The sequence below is a fragment of the Lissotriton helveticus genome, chromosome 1_2 (assembly GCF_964261635.1).
Source record: "Lissotriton helveticus chromosome 1_2, aLisHel1.1, whole genome shotgun sequence".
Taxonomy (NCBI): domain Eukaryota; kingdom Metazoa; phylum Chordata; class Amphibia; order Caudata; family Salamandridae; genus Lissotriton; species Lissotriton helveticus.
Window position 1 is genome coordinate 442629485 of NC_136058.1, and position 14355 is coordinate 442643839.

Genomic DNA, 14355 nt, shown 5'->3' on the forward strand with positions numbered 1-14355 from the left:
ATTTCAAATCAGAAAAGAGAGATTCAATGGCTTGGACATCCCAATCATCAGATTGTATGTTTTGTTTCACAACATCTCCCATTGAAACACAAAGTACATTAGGAACATTAATCACCTCTGTGGGTCCATGAGTTTGAAATTTTACAGCATCTCATACAATAACATCTAGCACGGGCTAGGCTGTGATGTTGACAAAAGTCTGGTCTCTTTTCATGATGTGTGATGAGGAGTGTGGGGCCAAAGTTCCATCAATGAATCAGATTTTTGATCGTTCAGTTATATAGTGTCCATTTACCAGACGAAAAAATACCATCACAAATCCAATCGACATGAACAAAAAAATGGAGATGAGAACCAACCAGATGTAAGTCCAAGGGGGAACCAAAAAATTTATTTTAAACCAAGTAACAAAAATAGAAAACTTCAATGGTACACTCGATGTTATAGAGTCAGAGTCAAAGGAAAAATGTGACTGGTCAGCTAGACTTGTTTACACATCAGGCAATGACACATCCGTGGGATATGTATACTCAGTAACTTCATGTGGATCGCCAGCTGGCGAATTTAATAATGGATTAGTGACTGTGGGCATCTCTATAGCAAGGTCAGGGATGTTGGTGTCAGCAGAGGCCAAAACAGAATTTCTCAGCAGTACTGGACAAGAGACAGCAGGAGTCATACTAAGAAGAATCGGCCGCTCGTTGTAGTTTGACATTGTCAATGGAGTCGTACCTGTTTCCCTTGCGAATCGGAAGTGGTGGTAAAATGACTGTTCTTGTGCCCTGCATGCCAAGCACTGGAATGGGTGCATGATACGAGCGGCTGAACTCCTTCTTGTTCTCCACCTTCTCACAGACCAGGTCACTGACTCGGGGTAGCCAGCTAACTACAGGAATCTACCGGAATCTGTAGAGCAGCTTCAGCTCCATATGTGGAGGGCAAGTGTTCCTTTGCAAGACTGTCTCGAGTCTCTTGTAGGTTCTGTAACACAGCAGAATGATTATCTAAGTCATAGGGTACGGCTGTCGCCGCCATGTCTAGACCATCAAGGTCCAGGACAAACATTTTTATGCCAAAGAGCATTTCGTAAGGGGTCTGCCCACCCAGAGATCTTCTAGGAAGCTTATTTAGTGCACGTAGTACCTAAAACCCTAGCTGTCAAAGATCGCTTTAAGTCACGGTTCATTCACTCCACAACAGAATTGCCCTCAGGCTGGTATGGAGACAACATTTTTACCTGCACCCCCAAAGACCCCATGGCTTTCTTGTACACCTTAGAGGTGAACGCTGGACCTGATCAGAATGGAAGGTGCCACATACAAAAATTCCCACAAAGACATGCAAATCTGTGATGACAGTTCGAGCATCAGCACTCCTTTGTGGCCAAACGCAGAGAAAACGTGTGCATGAATCCACTGCAACTAAGATATATTTATACGCAGTATCAGCAGAAAAAGGTCAGCAGTGATCTAAATAAACACAACCAAGTGGTCTATTAGATATGTACAGCTGAGTTTGTGGCGGCCGTGCAGCAGTTGAAGGTTTAATCTGCTGACATACATAACAAGACATATTCACAAGTTTATTTACACAATCCACGCCGCCAGTAACGCTGCTGTAAGATCGAGACATACGCTGAAACGTCAGCATGAACCGAGGCTATGCCTTAGTGAGCGACTGTTATCAAGGGTAGCCTGCGGTCCGAGTCGGAAATCAGCCTGTCACCAACGTTGTTAATTCTCACATAGGGAACTTTATCAGGACTTAAATGATAAAAGTATTTAGAAGGGAAACCCTTAGGGTAATTATCACCGATCTCTGTAGCAGCTATAGCTGCCAAGATGTCATCATCATTCTTACTGTTGGACCTTGTAACTGCTGCTACTACATATGTTGCGACTGCGGTCTTTGCTGCTTCACCAGCAAGACTGTTGCCAACAGCGTGTACTCCTACATGCTGGTGACCAAGGGTATGAATTACATTTACGAGAGGCAGACGTTCTTTATTTCTGCGACTCAAACCCATAGTATCTTGTGCTTAATTGTGCCACCTTTGGAATCACGATAGTCATTCTGAGTCCAAAAGAATACATTTTCATTGAAGGACTGAACACAGTAATAAGAGTCACTCCCAATTAAAGTAGTCACACGAGGGTCAGCAAACTTCAATGCAAACACTAGAGCTTAGTTTGAGAAAGGTGTGACAGGGCAAGCTTTGTTTTTTATAGTCTATTATGGAAAAATTCCAATCACACGATGGTTAATTTTTTGGTTTTAATAAAGGTGTTACTATATTCGTGATAGTACGTAGGAGAACAGCCAACACTTGTTTCACCCCTTACATGGCCATCCGGCCTGGGGCTTCCTCAGGGCTTTACGAATCAGGTTGAAGAAGTATATCTGGTCGTTCTTTTCTGTGGATAAATAGAGATTCCCTGATTTTGGTGTGATGCTGGTACGAGTCGTCTCGTGCGATTGGAATTTTTCCATAATAGACTATAAAAAACAAAGCTTGCCCTGACACACCTTTCTCAAACTTTGCTATAATAGGGGGTTAGGGGTTTCCCCATGCCGAGGGTAAGCTTGACAAAAAAGAGGGACCATTGCTCAATAAACGGCTAGTAAGGGACTCAGACCTTTTACCCCTCATTCTCACTAACCCAAGCACTAGAGCACGTAGCTCTGCCAACTGGGCGGTACAGTCACCTAATATCTGCGTGTGCACGACATCGGACTTGAATTCTCCATTCACCATGGTACCAGCCACGATTGGGCAGACCACTGAATAAGAATGCTTAGATCCTATCGCCGGTTGCGCCGAACCGTCAGTGTTATAGATACAATGCTAATTCTCAAGCGTGCGCATGAACAGAGGAGCAGTATGAACAAACTCATACTGTAAGAACTCCTGAGTTTGCAATGAGGGGTCAAAGATAAATGTGACATCCGGAGATGTCAACGAAGTTGCCCATTGTATCCGATTAGGATATAAAACTTTAGAATTTGGCACACTGGCTTTCATCACTGCTTCAAATGCAGTGTAAGGTGTAACAACAAACATGTGTTTTCCTTGTGACTGCGCTCTCTCTTTTAGAATTGCCATATGTACAGCTGTCAAGACTTTCTCGACAGAAGAAAATCGCTTTTCAGCCGAAGTGTACAAGTGTGACTTGTAAGCGATAGGCACTGTGTCTCTTTCATTAAACGTCAAGTACATGAAACCCACGGCACCAGGCACAATTCTTATTACCAGGTTAGTGTGGTCATCATGAGTCAATAAGTACTTAGATTCAAGAATTGCAGAATAGCTGAACGTTCAGGCAGCCAGCATGACTTGGTAAAAGTTGGTTGTATCAAAGCATAAAGAGGTTTGATACGCTGGGCATAATAGGGAATATAAGTACGCCCGAAATTCAAAAATCCCAGCAAGGATTGTAGTTTTTTCAGAGTTGTAGGAGACCATAAACATGCGCATTTCTCCAGGAAGTGAGGTGCAAGACCTCTACCTTCATTGTTGAGCCCAGGAACAACACTGTGAACTCCGCAATGTTTGACTTTGCAAAGATAAATGTATAACCGAAGTCCGCAAACATAACTATAATGCGGTCAAAGATGTGGCCATAATTCGTCGTCCATTAGATAAATATCATCAATGTACGAGTACGCATCAGGATCAATGCCATCTAAGAAAGAGACGACACGTGCAGCAAAGACACCTGGGCTGTTTTTATAGCCCATGGCCAATCTTTTAAATTGTTTTTGTTTGCCGCCACAAGTGAACGCTGTCCATTGACTACTAACGGAGGACAGGTTATGACTAAAAATGCCATTTGAAATATCTCGTGTGACCTTAAATCTTTTTCGCATCAGACTGTTAATGAGAGCTGAGCTGAACTGTGGGTGTTCTGTACCGCACATGTACGACAATGTGAATTTAAATGTCGATAATCCAAAACCAGAAAACACAAGAATATGTCTACACCCAATTAATTTCCAAAAACCTATTTCAGATCATAGGAGAAACAAAAACTTATTGAGTTTGACCCGGTATTTTTATTTATACCTGTCTATTTCGGGAAAAAAAGTCATTCTTCTTTTGAAAGTTTCGCAAAAAAGGAAAACACTGAACATTCAATACATTTAAATTGCAACATCTAACTATTTACAAACAAAATATTTACAATTCATATACACAATTACCATACATTCCACAAAAAATTCACTATACAAACACAAACAATTGAAATTTTCAAAAAAGTTAATCTGAATTCATAAAGAATGAAGAGACAAAGTCAAAAGGAAGGAGCACGTCCTAAAATAAGGATGACTTTTACAACCAGCCAGAGCTAGTTCAAACGCTTAGTGATATTGATTGCTCCCTCAGATGTGCCGACATGTTTCTAGTCCAAGGTAAACACTTCCCAGACTGTCATCAGGGCTTTGTCACTTTTCTGTGTAAAATGCAGAAAAACAATAAAGTTTTAATTATCTAGCTTGAAGCCTCTATTCTTTCTGGTATTGTACTAAATGATCTAAAATATGTACCTGTGTGTCTCTGATGTCCTGGCCTCTCACGGTATCGTCAGGCTCAGGGAAAACCTTTTTATGAATCTTTGTATTCAAGGAAGTGGCTCAAGCTGTGAAACAGGACATTTTATGTTGACTGCCTGTGATAGAAGGAAAAAGTCAGAGTTTCTCCACTCATTTATGTACACGAAGCGGGGAGGAGGAAGAAGATACAATCTTACTCATTCCTACCTTTGTTTCAGGGTCAGAGTCTTAATAGCGGCAAGTGGTTCGCCTGTGCTTCGGTTTTCAAAAGCAGGTTCTGATAAAAGAAATTGTAACAATATTGGACCCATAATCTTGTGTACCCACCAGTTTGCTATATAACGTACCTTTGTCAATGTGTGAGCAGGACGGGTGCTCTCTCTATTGCGCTTGACCGGTGGCCATCTTGGAAACGTCTGCACTTCAAACTCTTTTTTTATTAGGCTGGGGGTTATGGGACACGTAGTTTCTAGCAACTGAAGGGGCCGTTCCTAATACGTGTTTTGATGCAATTTGTAAATAAAGCGACATTTGTAGTCGGAATGAGTAAGACATCAGAGACCAACAGGTACATATTATAGATAGTTTAGTGCAATACCAGAAAGAATAGAGGCTTCAAGCTAGATAATTAAAACTTTATTGTTTTTCTGCATTTTACACAGAAAAGTGACAAAGCCCTGATGACTATCTGGGAACTGGTTTCCTCGGACTAGAAACGCGTCAGCACATCTGAGGGAGCAATCAATATCACTAAGTGTTTGAACTAGCTCTGGCTGGTTGTAAAAGTCATCCTTATTTTAGGACGTGCTCCTTCCTTTTGACTTTGTCTCTTCATTCTATATGAATTCAGATTAACTTCATTGAAAATTTCAATTGTTTGTGTTTGTATAGTGAATTTTTTGTGGAATGTATGATAATTGTGTATATGAATTGTAAATATTTTGTTTGTAAATAGTTAGACGTTGGAATTTAAATGTGTTGGATGTACAGTTTTCTCCTTTTTTGCGAAACGTTCAAAAGAAGAATGATTTTTTTTTCAAAATAGACAGGTATAAATGAAAATACTGGGTCAAACTCAATACATTTGTGTTTCTCCTATGATCTGAAATAAGTTTTTGGAAATTAATTGGGTGTAGACATATTCTTGTGTTTTCTAGTTTATTATGACCCAGTCTACCCCATACTCTACATTGACCTAACTCCTTTGTTTCACAAAGATAATCCAAAACCAGGCAGTACGACCCATCAGGTTTGGTAACAGTGAAATGAGGATTATTTATGGGTGACACACATGTCTCAATCACACCTTGATATTCTAATTGTTCAAGGATTTCCGCAACGGGGGCTTTAGCCAATCGCCGCATGAGATAGCGGGGTGGTGGCTGTGGCATAAACCGCAATGGAATCTCGTGTCTGGGAGAAATTTTATCCCACCGACTTGAGTATGGTACAACACAGGTGCAAGCACCAGAGCACACTCTTCTGCAAAGTTCTGCGGACTGCTCCTTGGGCACGGTGTGCGGAAAGCTGGGGAGGGTGACCTCCTCCCCTCTTGGAGCGGCAAAAATGAAAAGCAGGGCCCAGTCTGACTCAACTAACCTAACAGAATGTCAGATGTAGAGGTCAGATGTTCCCAAAAAATCCCTTTTATTACACGTTGGATGTCACCTTCTATTAAAAGAACTATATCATATAGTCTGTCAGGGGGAGCCACCCTACTGGCAGCAGTTTCCATTGTGATAAAAGTGTCAGTTGCTGTCGCCTTCAGATATGGACGCAGTGCTTGCCGCACTATTGTAACCTCCGCTGCGCTGTCGAGCAGCGTTAATGCCCATGTCAGGATCCAAACCTGTGTTCTCACTATCCGTGGCATACCTTACGGTTAACGCAGCAACTTTCTTTTTCTGAAAATGAGGGCGTTAACGTGGCAAGTCTTCCTGCTTGCCTTTACCATCAGACGGGCGGGGCTGCTCACGTCCTTGTGGGGCACCTTGACCCCTGCCGTGTTCTCCTCCACCAGCTTGTGCGCGATGTTTCCTGTGAAGAACAAGGAGAACGTTGCTGAGGAACCTGTAATCTATCAGGAGCCCTAATTCTTGCGTGGTTGCACAAATCATAAATGCGCTCAGTAGACGCTGGTATCGGCGACGCCGGACGCGACCCCTGTTTCTATTGCTGCTTCCCCTGATTTTATTCTTCCAATTCTGTTTTGGAAAATTTGGATGATCCTCTTTAGTAGACTTTGCTATCTGAGTCTGCGGTTGAGTTGCGGTTTTAGCAAAAGGCTTAACACCCAAACTATTGCGGCCAATGGTCTTATAAGCCTCCGCAATAATTCAAGGTAACGCTCGGGTTTGTCAACGTCTTGGACAAGGCGCAAAGCATTCGACACCTGAAAGTTAACCGCATCTCCCTTTACATTACAAAAGATGAGATCAGCAACTACGTCAAACACTCCAACGAGCCTCATTCTCAACTCGACAGCCGCCTCCGCACTGTGCTCATCCGGAACATGCTTGATCACAGAGGGCAAGACATTTATAGACGGCGTGCAGAAACACTTCGCATATTCTGCTGCAAATACTTTACCCCAAATCTCACAATCTATTACCTCTGGCAATAGGTCTTTCTGCAAACTAATTGAGAGAATCCTGTGTTTTTCCACAGGAGTGTTATTAGGAAACACTGCTTCCAGTGGGTCAAATTTCTCGGCAAGCCAATAAGGCATATCGTACTTAGTTTGAGGGTGCTTGCCCATTACTAAATTAACCGTACTAACCATGACTGGACCAATCTACATCCCGGCCGGTCCAACTTGTTCCGCTGCAAGAAACATATTGAACTAAAGCCCTATGTACCCCAACAAAAGAGGTATAAAGTTGACACAAGTCATCAATCGGGGCATTGAGATAACGTGGATATGGTGTGAACCCGGCTAAGACTGGCCAAGTGGCCCCAGGAATTGACAAGGGACCTAACCGAACCGGAGTTACTGTGTGGGGCAGGGTGCCATTAAACCAAACACGATGCTGCCATGCCGAAATTGGAATCTCTTGTGTCCTATATGGAGTATAGTTCACAGGAATCGCAGTGTGAGTGTATGTATGAAACGTATCCTCATCCACATTTATTGCAGGAAACGTGACCCAATAGTAGAAAAGCTCAAAGGGGAACGCCGAATCAGCACTCACTACAAATATTACAGACATATCATCGTCTGGTACTCCAAACTGCGTCTGATGACGCCGGAGCGCTGCCCAACTATGCTGAGCTATGTCAATATCACCCATGAGGACATAGAGAAGAAAAACAATTTATATAAATTGCAGTACAACAAAGGGTAGTAATTCAAAATGTGTACCTTTTTATAAATCTTATGCTTGAATTAACCTATAACACATTCGTATAGGTAGGTTAATCCGTCATGCCTGTTAACCGGAAAAGGTGTTGAGGGTATTGGGGACAGATACGAGCACTAATCAAGACTTTGGGTGCCATGTTACGGGAATTCAGCTCATGCACAGAACTATGCGCAGGAAACCAGGACTTCAGTGTATTGTGGTGTACCAAAAATGCACCTCAGTGCCCAGAACCCCTATCCGACTAGCAACAGTGTCTCATTCATTCTCCGTACTAAAGTGAAGCTACCAATGAACAAGCGACTTTGGGACCTCTCAGGAATAGTGGGAATCAAGAACACTCTTTTGTTTTTATTCTCATAAATGTCCACAACGTGAGCAATCAGAGACACTGTATAGTTTAAAATGTTTATTTCAACTACGTGCTCTAAGATGCAGTATCTTTGCTAACATAAGTAAAAAGATGCATAAAATCAATACAATCAACATTGTTACAATTCCATAAAATACAAAGGGAGAAATCATATTATAATGGTCTATAGCGCCTTGTGTACCACCCTCCCCTTGATAGGAGCTAGGTATTATAATAATAGAAGATCTCTAGGTTAAAACCGGGAAACCCATACCTCCAAAGTCAGGTGAAGTGAATCACATCCCAGATCAGCACAGCTCTTTGTCGATTGAAAGGTTTTTTCCAAGTGCTAGACTCATGCATGCAGTGCAATATTAAAAGCACCTGAGTTTTAGAAATGAGCAGCTGTGTTTGTGTTGTGTCTAGAGCGTGGGCCGATCAACCTGCATCAACAGCATACATTGTTATTTTAACCTTGAACACTTTGTGTAGACTTGAGGTCGCAGTGTGAGTCTAGAGATATGAAAAACAGACCGTTCTCATGTGAAGGAAAAGCAAGCAGTTTGTCTTTATAAAAACAGAGATGTTGTGTCATGTGCAAAAGCAGCAAAATGGCGTTTTCACAACTAACTCACTTATGCTAATATAGCAATATATGCAGGCAGAATCATTGTGATGTATTCCTATAGGTTCTGTATCGATCCCCCTATTCCTGACCCTATTCTGGTTAACAAGTTAACTAGCAGCCATCCCATGAGGCAGAAAACCCCCATGATGCAGGAACCGTTATCTGATAAAGCCACACTACGGCACAGGAACGTGTTTTCTGATTAGGTCATAACGCTTGCCATCTAATTAGACAAGCGATATTCCTCCAGCCCCTGATAAGGCATACGGAGTTCTCAAAACAAATCAAACCTATGACAGACCTGGGAAAAACCCTGCGGCCATTGTTTTGATTTCACCGAGAACTTCAGCAAAAGAATGTGCTAACGACCAGGTCGTATGACATCCTTATTGACGTATCTATGTCCATCCTTACGTCAATCTCGGCACCTTAAAGGTATAAATATTACCGATATTGCCCTATGCAAACACACGCGGTGGTGACGAGATCGGAGCAGCCAGACTTGCCGAAGCCCAGAGCAGAGCAGACCCCGCTGGCGCAGCCCCGCCTTCCTGACGCGCTGAGAACGAGAAGCTGCCTTTTCTCCTGCCGAGAAATCCAGCTCCTTGAGACCCTACGGGTGAGTAGTGCGCTCTAGAAATGTCTTGATTGATTGATTGATTGAGCTCTGGCGCTTCCGGGTAGCCCTCGCAGGCAGCCTGGAATATCGAGACCAGAGACGAGAGATACCATCCCTCATTCATCCTAGATTCCAGGTACAGAACTGAATAACCCCTTGCAGAGAATTCTTTAGTCAGTCACTTGGCAAAACAAACTTAACTTAAACTGTAACTTTCTATTCCCGCCCACGTATTAGGCTTAGGTCAGGTACACGGGGTAGGCGTAGTTAGAAACACCAGTTGAGTACGATTAGTCAAATGTATATGTGTATGTATTCATTTTATTCATTTTAAACCTTCATATGGCTCAGAAACCATATCAATGTTTTTACAGTATTATTTTATACTTCTGCTTTTAATGTATGCACTTTACTTAACCATAAGTATTGCAATAATATCGATCCATTTCTCTTGTATGAGAAAAGAGACTGATCAATAAATAACATCTTTTATTGAACACGCCCGTCTCTTCCTTTTCTCTACAATCTGGTGAGACTAAGAATGCACGTACTGACTGAGTAAAATAAATTGCCTTTTGTTCACACGACTCTAGAGATACACTCTTGATTAGGGGAGAGCAAAGTTGTAATGTTCTATGGTTGTCAGAAACTAAATCCCTTCTTGTCTATCCAGGGAGGTTCAACTCCTCCTTGCCTATTCGAGAAAGTTTCTAGTGAACTCTGAGCTAGCTGGCAAACCCAAAACTTTAAGTCTAATATCGACAGTAGTAGACCTAGTTAACGTCTGGTCTAGGCCTATACTATTGAAGGTATTATTCCAATGCGCAGAGCCTATTGGGATAATAGGAACTACACTACATCATATTCATCCCTACACTTTCATAGGTGGCATGAACTGGAACACTTGGATGTTTTTCTTTGTAACTCTTCATTGCCAAATAAAAACTACCAGTGTTTCTTTTCTTTTATTCCTCATTGTGCTAGTCTCCCAGTGGATTTCCTGTTATATCACGTTGTTTTTTCTATGTGTACCGAAGTGAACAATCACTGGGAACAGACACTTTCAATATTCTACAAATCTTTGGTTTTCTTCATTTCTTCTAGTCGAGTCTTCATTCATCTGGTATTTGAATACCTAACATAATTATATACTTGTTCCTGTAATTCCTTCATCTCACAATAACTGCACTGTTCTGCCCCTGTCTATGTCCTCAGATGAGTCAATATTATTGTTAATGTTCTTAAGTTCTTTTTGAATTCACTGCATCTCTGGGATTATTTCTAAGTGAGTTAAATGAAGGTGTGTTTACGCTGAGGCTATGTAGGATCAGAAATTGACAAAAGCTCGTCACACTTTTAGAGCAATTGTAAGGTTTACCCCAGGTGTGTTTGCAATTGACAAAATCACTTCTGACATTCATTGCAATGCTCTTTTTTACTCTGTGTATGTTAGTTGATGTATCCGTAGGTTTAATAACTGACAGAAGATATTCACACATTCGCTGCACCTGAATGGATTTTTCTCTGTGAGCATTAACTGATGAATCCTTAGTGCGGAAGATGCACTAAAGGTACTTCTACACTCACTACAGTCGTACGGTATTTACAGAGTGAGTGCAAGCTGATGTCTACATAGGCTTGACAATTGACTACATTTGTTCACACATTTATTGCACTTGAAGGCTTTTCTTCTGCGTGTGTTCGCTGATGCCTGTTTAGGATTGATAATGGACTTCAGCTTTTCAAGCATTCATGGCATTTAAACGATTTGTTTCCCCTTTGTGAGCTCGCTGATGATTTCTTAATGCTGAAGAGTAAGTAAAACTACTTCCACATTCACTGCAATTGTATGGTTTTTCCCCTGTGTGTGTTCGCTGATGTCTCCGGAGGCTTGTTAACTGACTGAAGCTCTTTACACATTCACTGCAATGGTATGGTTTTTCCCCTGTGTGTATTTTCTGATGTACGTGTAGCTGTGAAATCTGATTGAAGTTCTTTGCACATTCCTTGCAATGGAATGGTTTTTCCCCAGTGTGTATTCGCTGATGTCTCCGGAGGCTTGTTAACAGACTGAAGCTCTTTACACATTCACCGCACTGGTATGGTTTTTCCCCTGTGTGTGTTCGCTGATGTGATTGGAGTTCTGCTAACGTACTGAAACTCTTCACACATTCACTGCAATGGTATAGTTTTCCCCCTGTGTGTATTCTCTGATGTCTGTGGAGCTGTGAAATTTGATTGAAGCTCTTTACACATTCCTTACAATGGTATGGTTTTTCTCCCGTGTGTGTGCGCTGATGTGTATGGAGGCTTGATAATTGACTGAAGCTCTTTACACATTCCTTACAATGGTATGGTTTTTCTCCCGTGTGTGTGCGCTGATGTGTATGGAGGCTTGATAATTGAATGAAGCTCTTCACACATTCACTGCAATGGTATGGTTTTTCCCCAGTGTGTATTCGCTGATGTATCTGGAGGTTTGATAATTGACTGAAGCTCTTTACACACTCACTGCACTGGTATGGTTTTTCCCCTGTGTGTATTCTCTGATGTGTGCGGAGACATGTAATTTGACTGAAGCTCTTCACACATTCACTGCAATGGTATGGTTTTTCCCCTCTGTGTGTTCGCTGATGTGTTTGGAGTTTTGCTAGCGTACTGAAACTCTTCACACATCCCTTGCAATGGTATGGTTTTTCCCCTGTGTGTATTCTCTGATGTGTTTGGAGTTCTGCTAACATACTGAAACTCTTCACACATTTCTTGCAATGATATGGTTTTTCCCCTGTGTGTATTTTCTGATGTCTATGGAGGTTTGATAATTGACTGAAACTCTTCACACATTTCTTGCAATGGTATGGTTTTTCCCCTGTGTGTATTTTCTGATGTCTATGGAGGTCTGATAGATGACTGAAGCTCTTTACACATTCAGTGCAATGGTATGGTTTTTCCCCTGTGTGTATTCTTTGATGTCTTTGGAGGAGTGATAACCAACTGAAGCTCTGCACACATTCATTGCAATGGTATGGTTTTTCCCCTGTGTGTATTTGCTGATGCTCTTTTATGGTTTCTAATTGGCTAAAGTTCTTGACATATTCAGTGGAATTGCACGATTTTTCTCCTGACCGTGTTTCCTGAAGGGTCAGCATAGTTCATAAACTACTTGCGTTATTTTCACATTCCCTGTATGCGTGTTATATTTTGGACGCGTGATTTCCGATTTAAAAATAAAAATACAAGACTCACTAAATACCTGCCACATTCATAATATCAGTAAGACTTCCTTGAGGGTGATTGCATCTTTAGATTGGATAATGGCTTTGCATGCTTGCGGGTAAAGCCTAATCTTCCTTCCGGTAGGTGCAAATTGGGACAATACTCTGTACTTCAGAGAGGAGAACTCCGCTTTCCTTTAGCCTTCAGTGGTTAGGCTCCACTTCGTTGTGCTTTTCCCTGGTGCCTGAGGTTTGGCTAGAAAGAGTTAACAATACACCTAGAGCACTGAATGGTGGTCTGTTGCCAATTTAGATAGCGAAGCACTGCTCTAGCCATATCATGATGGTGAAGCGACTCGTAATGTGTACAGCTACTCCAAAGAGTGTCCCGCGGCAAAGCACAGGTCAGAAAAGAAAGTAAATCAGTTTGTTTCAAACATGGACAAAAAGCCAAGATTTCAACCTTTTTTAAACATTATCATGATACTAACAGCTCAAAGCTGAGGAGGGAGTTTGTTCCAAGCTATGGATCCCAAATAGACACAAGACCTTCCTCCAACTCTCATACCGGCCTCATGATCAAAGCTGGTGTTGGACGCTTGTTTATACAGCAGGTGGTTTGTCAGTTTTGTTGTCTTGGTTTTGTTGTGGTCATTTCTTCGTCTTGGGGTGTCGAGGTGCAGATCTCAGACTCGGACACTCACTGAATTGCCTTTGACTTCGTCTTCCTGGATCTGTCCTCTGCCTCTGATTGCACTGATGTTTTTGGAGCTCCTTATTTTTGATAATTTTTGCAGGTTTGATGTGTTATCTTCATTATTCATAATCAATCCTTGCATTTAAGGCTTATTCTCTGTTGGATGTAAAGAAATGTAATATTACTAAATGCAAATGTAATAGAATGTGAATACACAATATTTAACCAGCTGGATAAGACATCTCTTCTCTACCATATTTGAAATTTAGTGAGGAACATTTTACCATACATGGATATTTCATTAAAACTGTGGTTGAACATGTCACATTGTATTTACTTCTGAAAAGATAGTGATTTACCATTATTCACTGAGTAACTTACTAAAGAAAGGGCAGCCACAGAGCACTCGTGCTACAGGTAGAGTTTTAGGCAGATATACATGGACAAGATTTCATTTAAACAGAACAGATTGTGGAAAAAGAGAGGAATCAGGAAGCGCTGCCGTTAATTCAGTTTCAGGAAGTATCTACCTTAGGTAGCTCTTCAGGAAGTGTATAACAAAGGTAACTCTTCAGGAAGTGTATAGCAAAGGTAACTCTTCAGGAAGTATACATGACAAAGGTAACTCTTCAGGAATTATTTAACCAAGGTAACTCTTCAGGAAGTGTACAACAAAGGTAACTCTTCAGGAAGTGTATAACAAAGGTAACTCTTCAGGAATTATTTAACCAAGGTAACTCTTCAGGAAGTGTACAACAAAGGTAACTCTTCAGGAAGTATTTAACCAAGGTAACTCTTCAGGAAGTGAATAACAAAGGTAACTCTTCAGGAAGTGTATAGCAAAGGTAACTCTTCAGGAAGTATACATGACAAAGGTAACTCTTCAGGAATTATTTAACCAAGGTAACTCTTCAGGAAGTGTATAACAAAGGTA

General features: G+C 41.5%; 1 protein-coding gene across 1 annotated transcript in view; it reads right to left on the bottom strand.

The window, feature by feature from the left end:
- The window catches only part of LOC144805469 (uncharacterized), a 232067-nt gene extending 219290 nt beyond the window's left edge, over nucleotides 1-12777 (bottom strand). The window contains exon 1 of the mRNA XM_078672020.1: nucleotides 11273-12777. Within this exon, the coding sequence (XP_078528146.1) occupies nucleotides 11273-12658 (1386 nt within the window). The 5' untranslated portion in view covers nucleotides 12659-12777. The remainder of the gene's footprint in view (nucleotides 1-11272) is intronic.
- Nucleotides 12778-14355: the final 1578 nt, after the last annotated feature.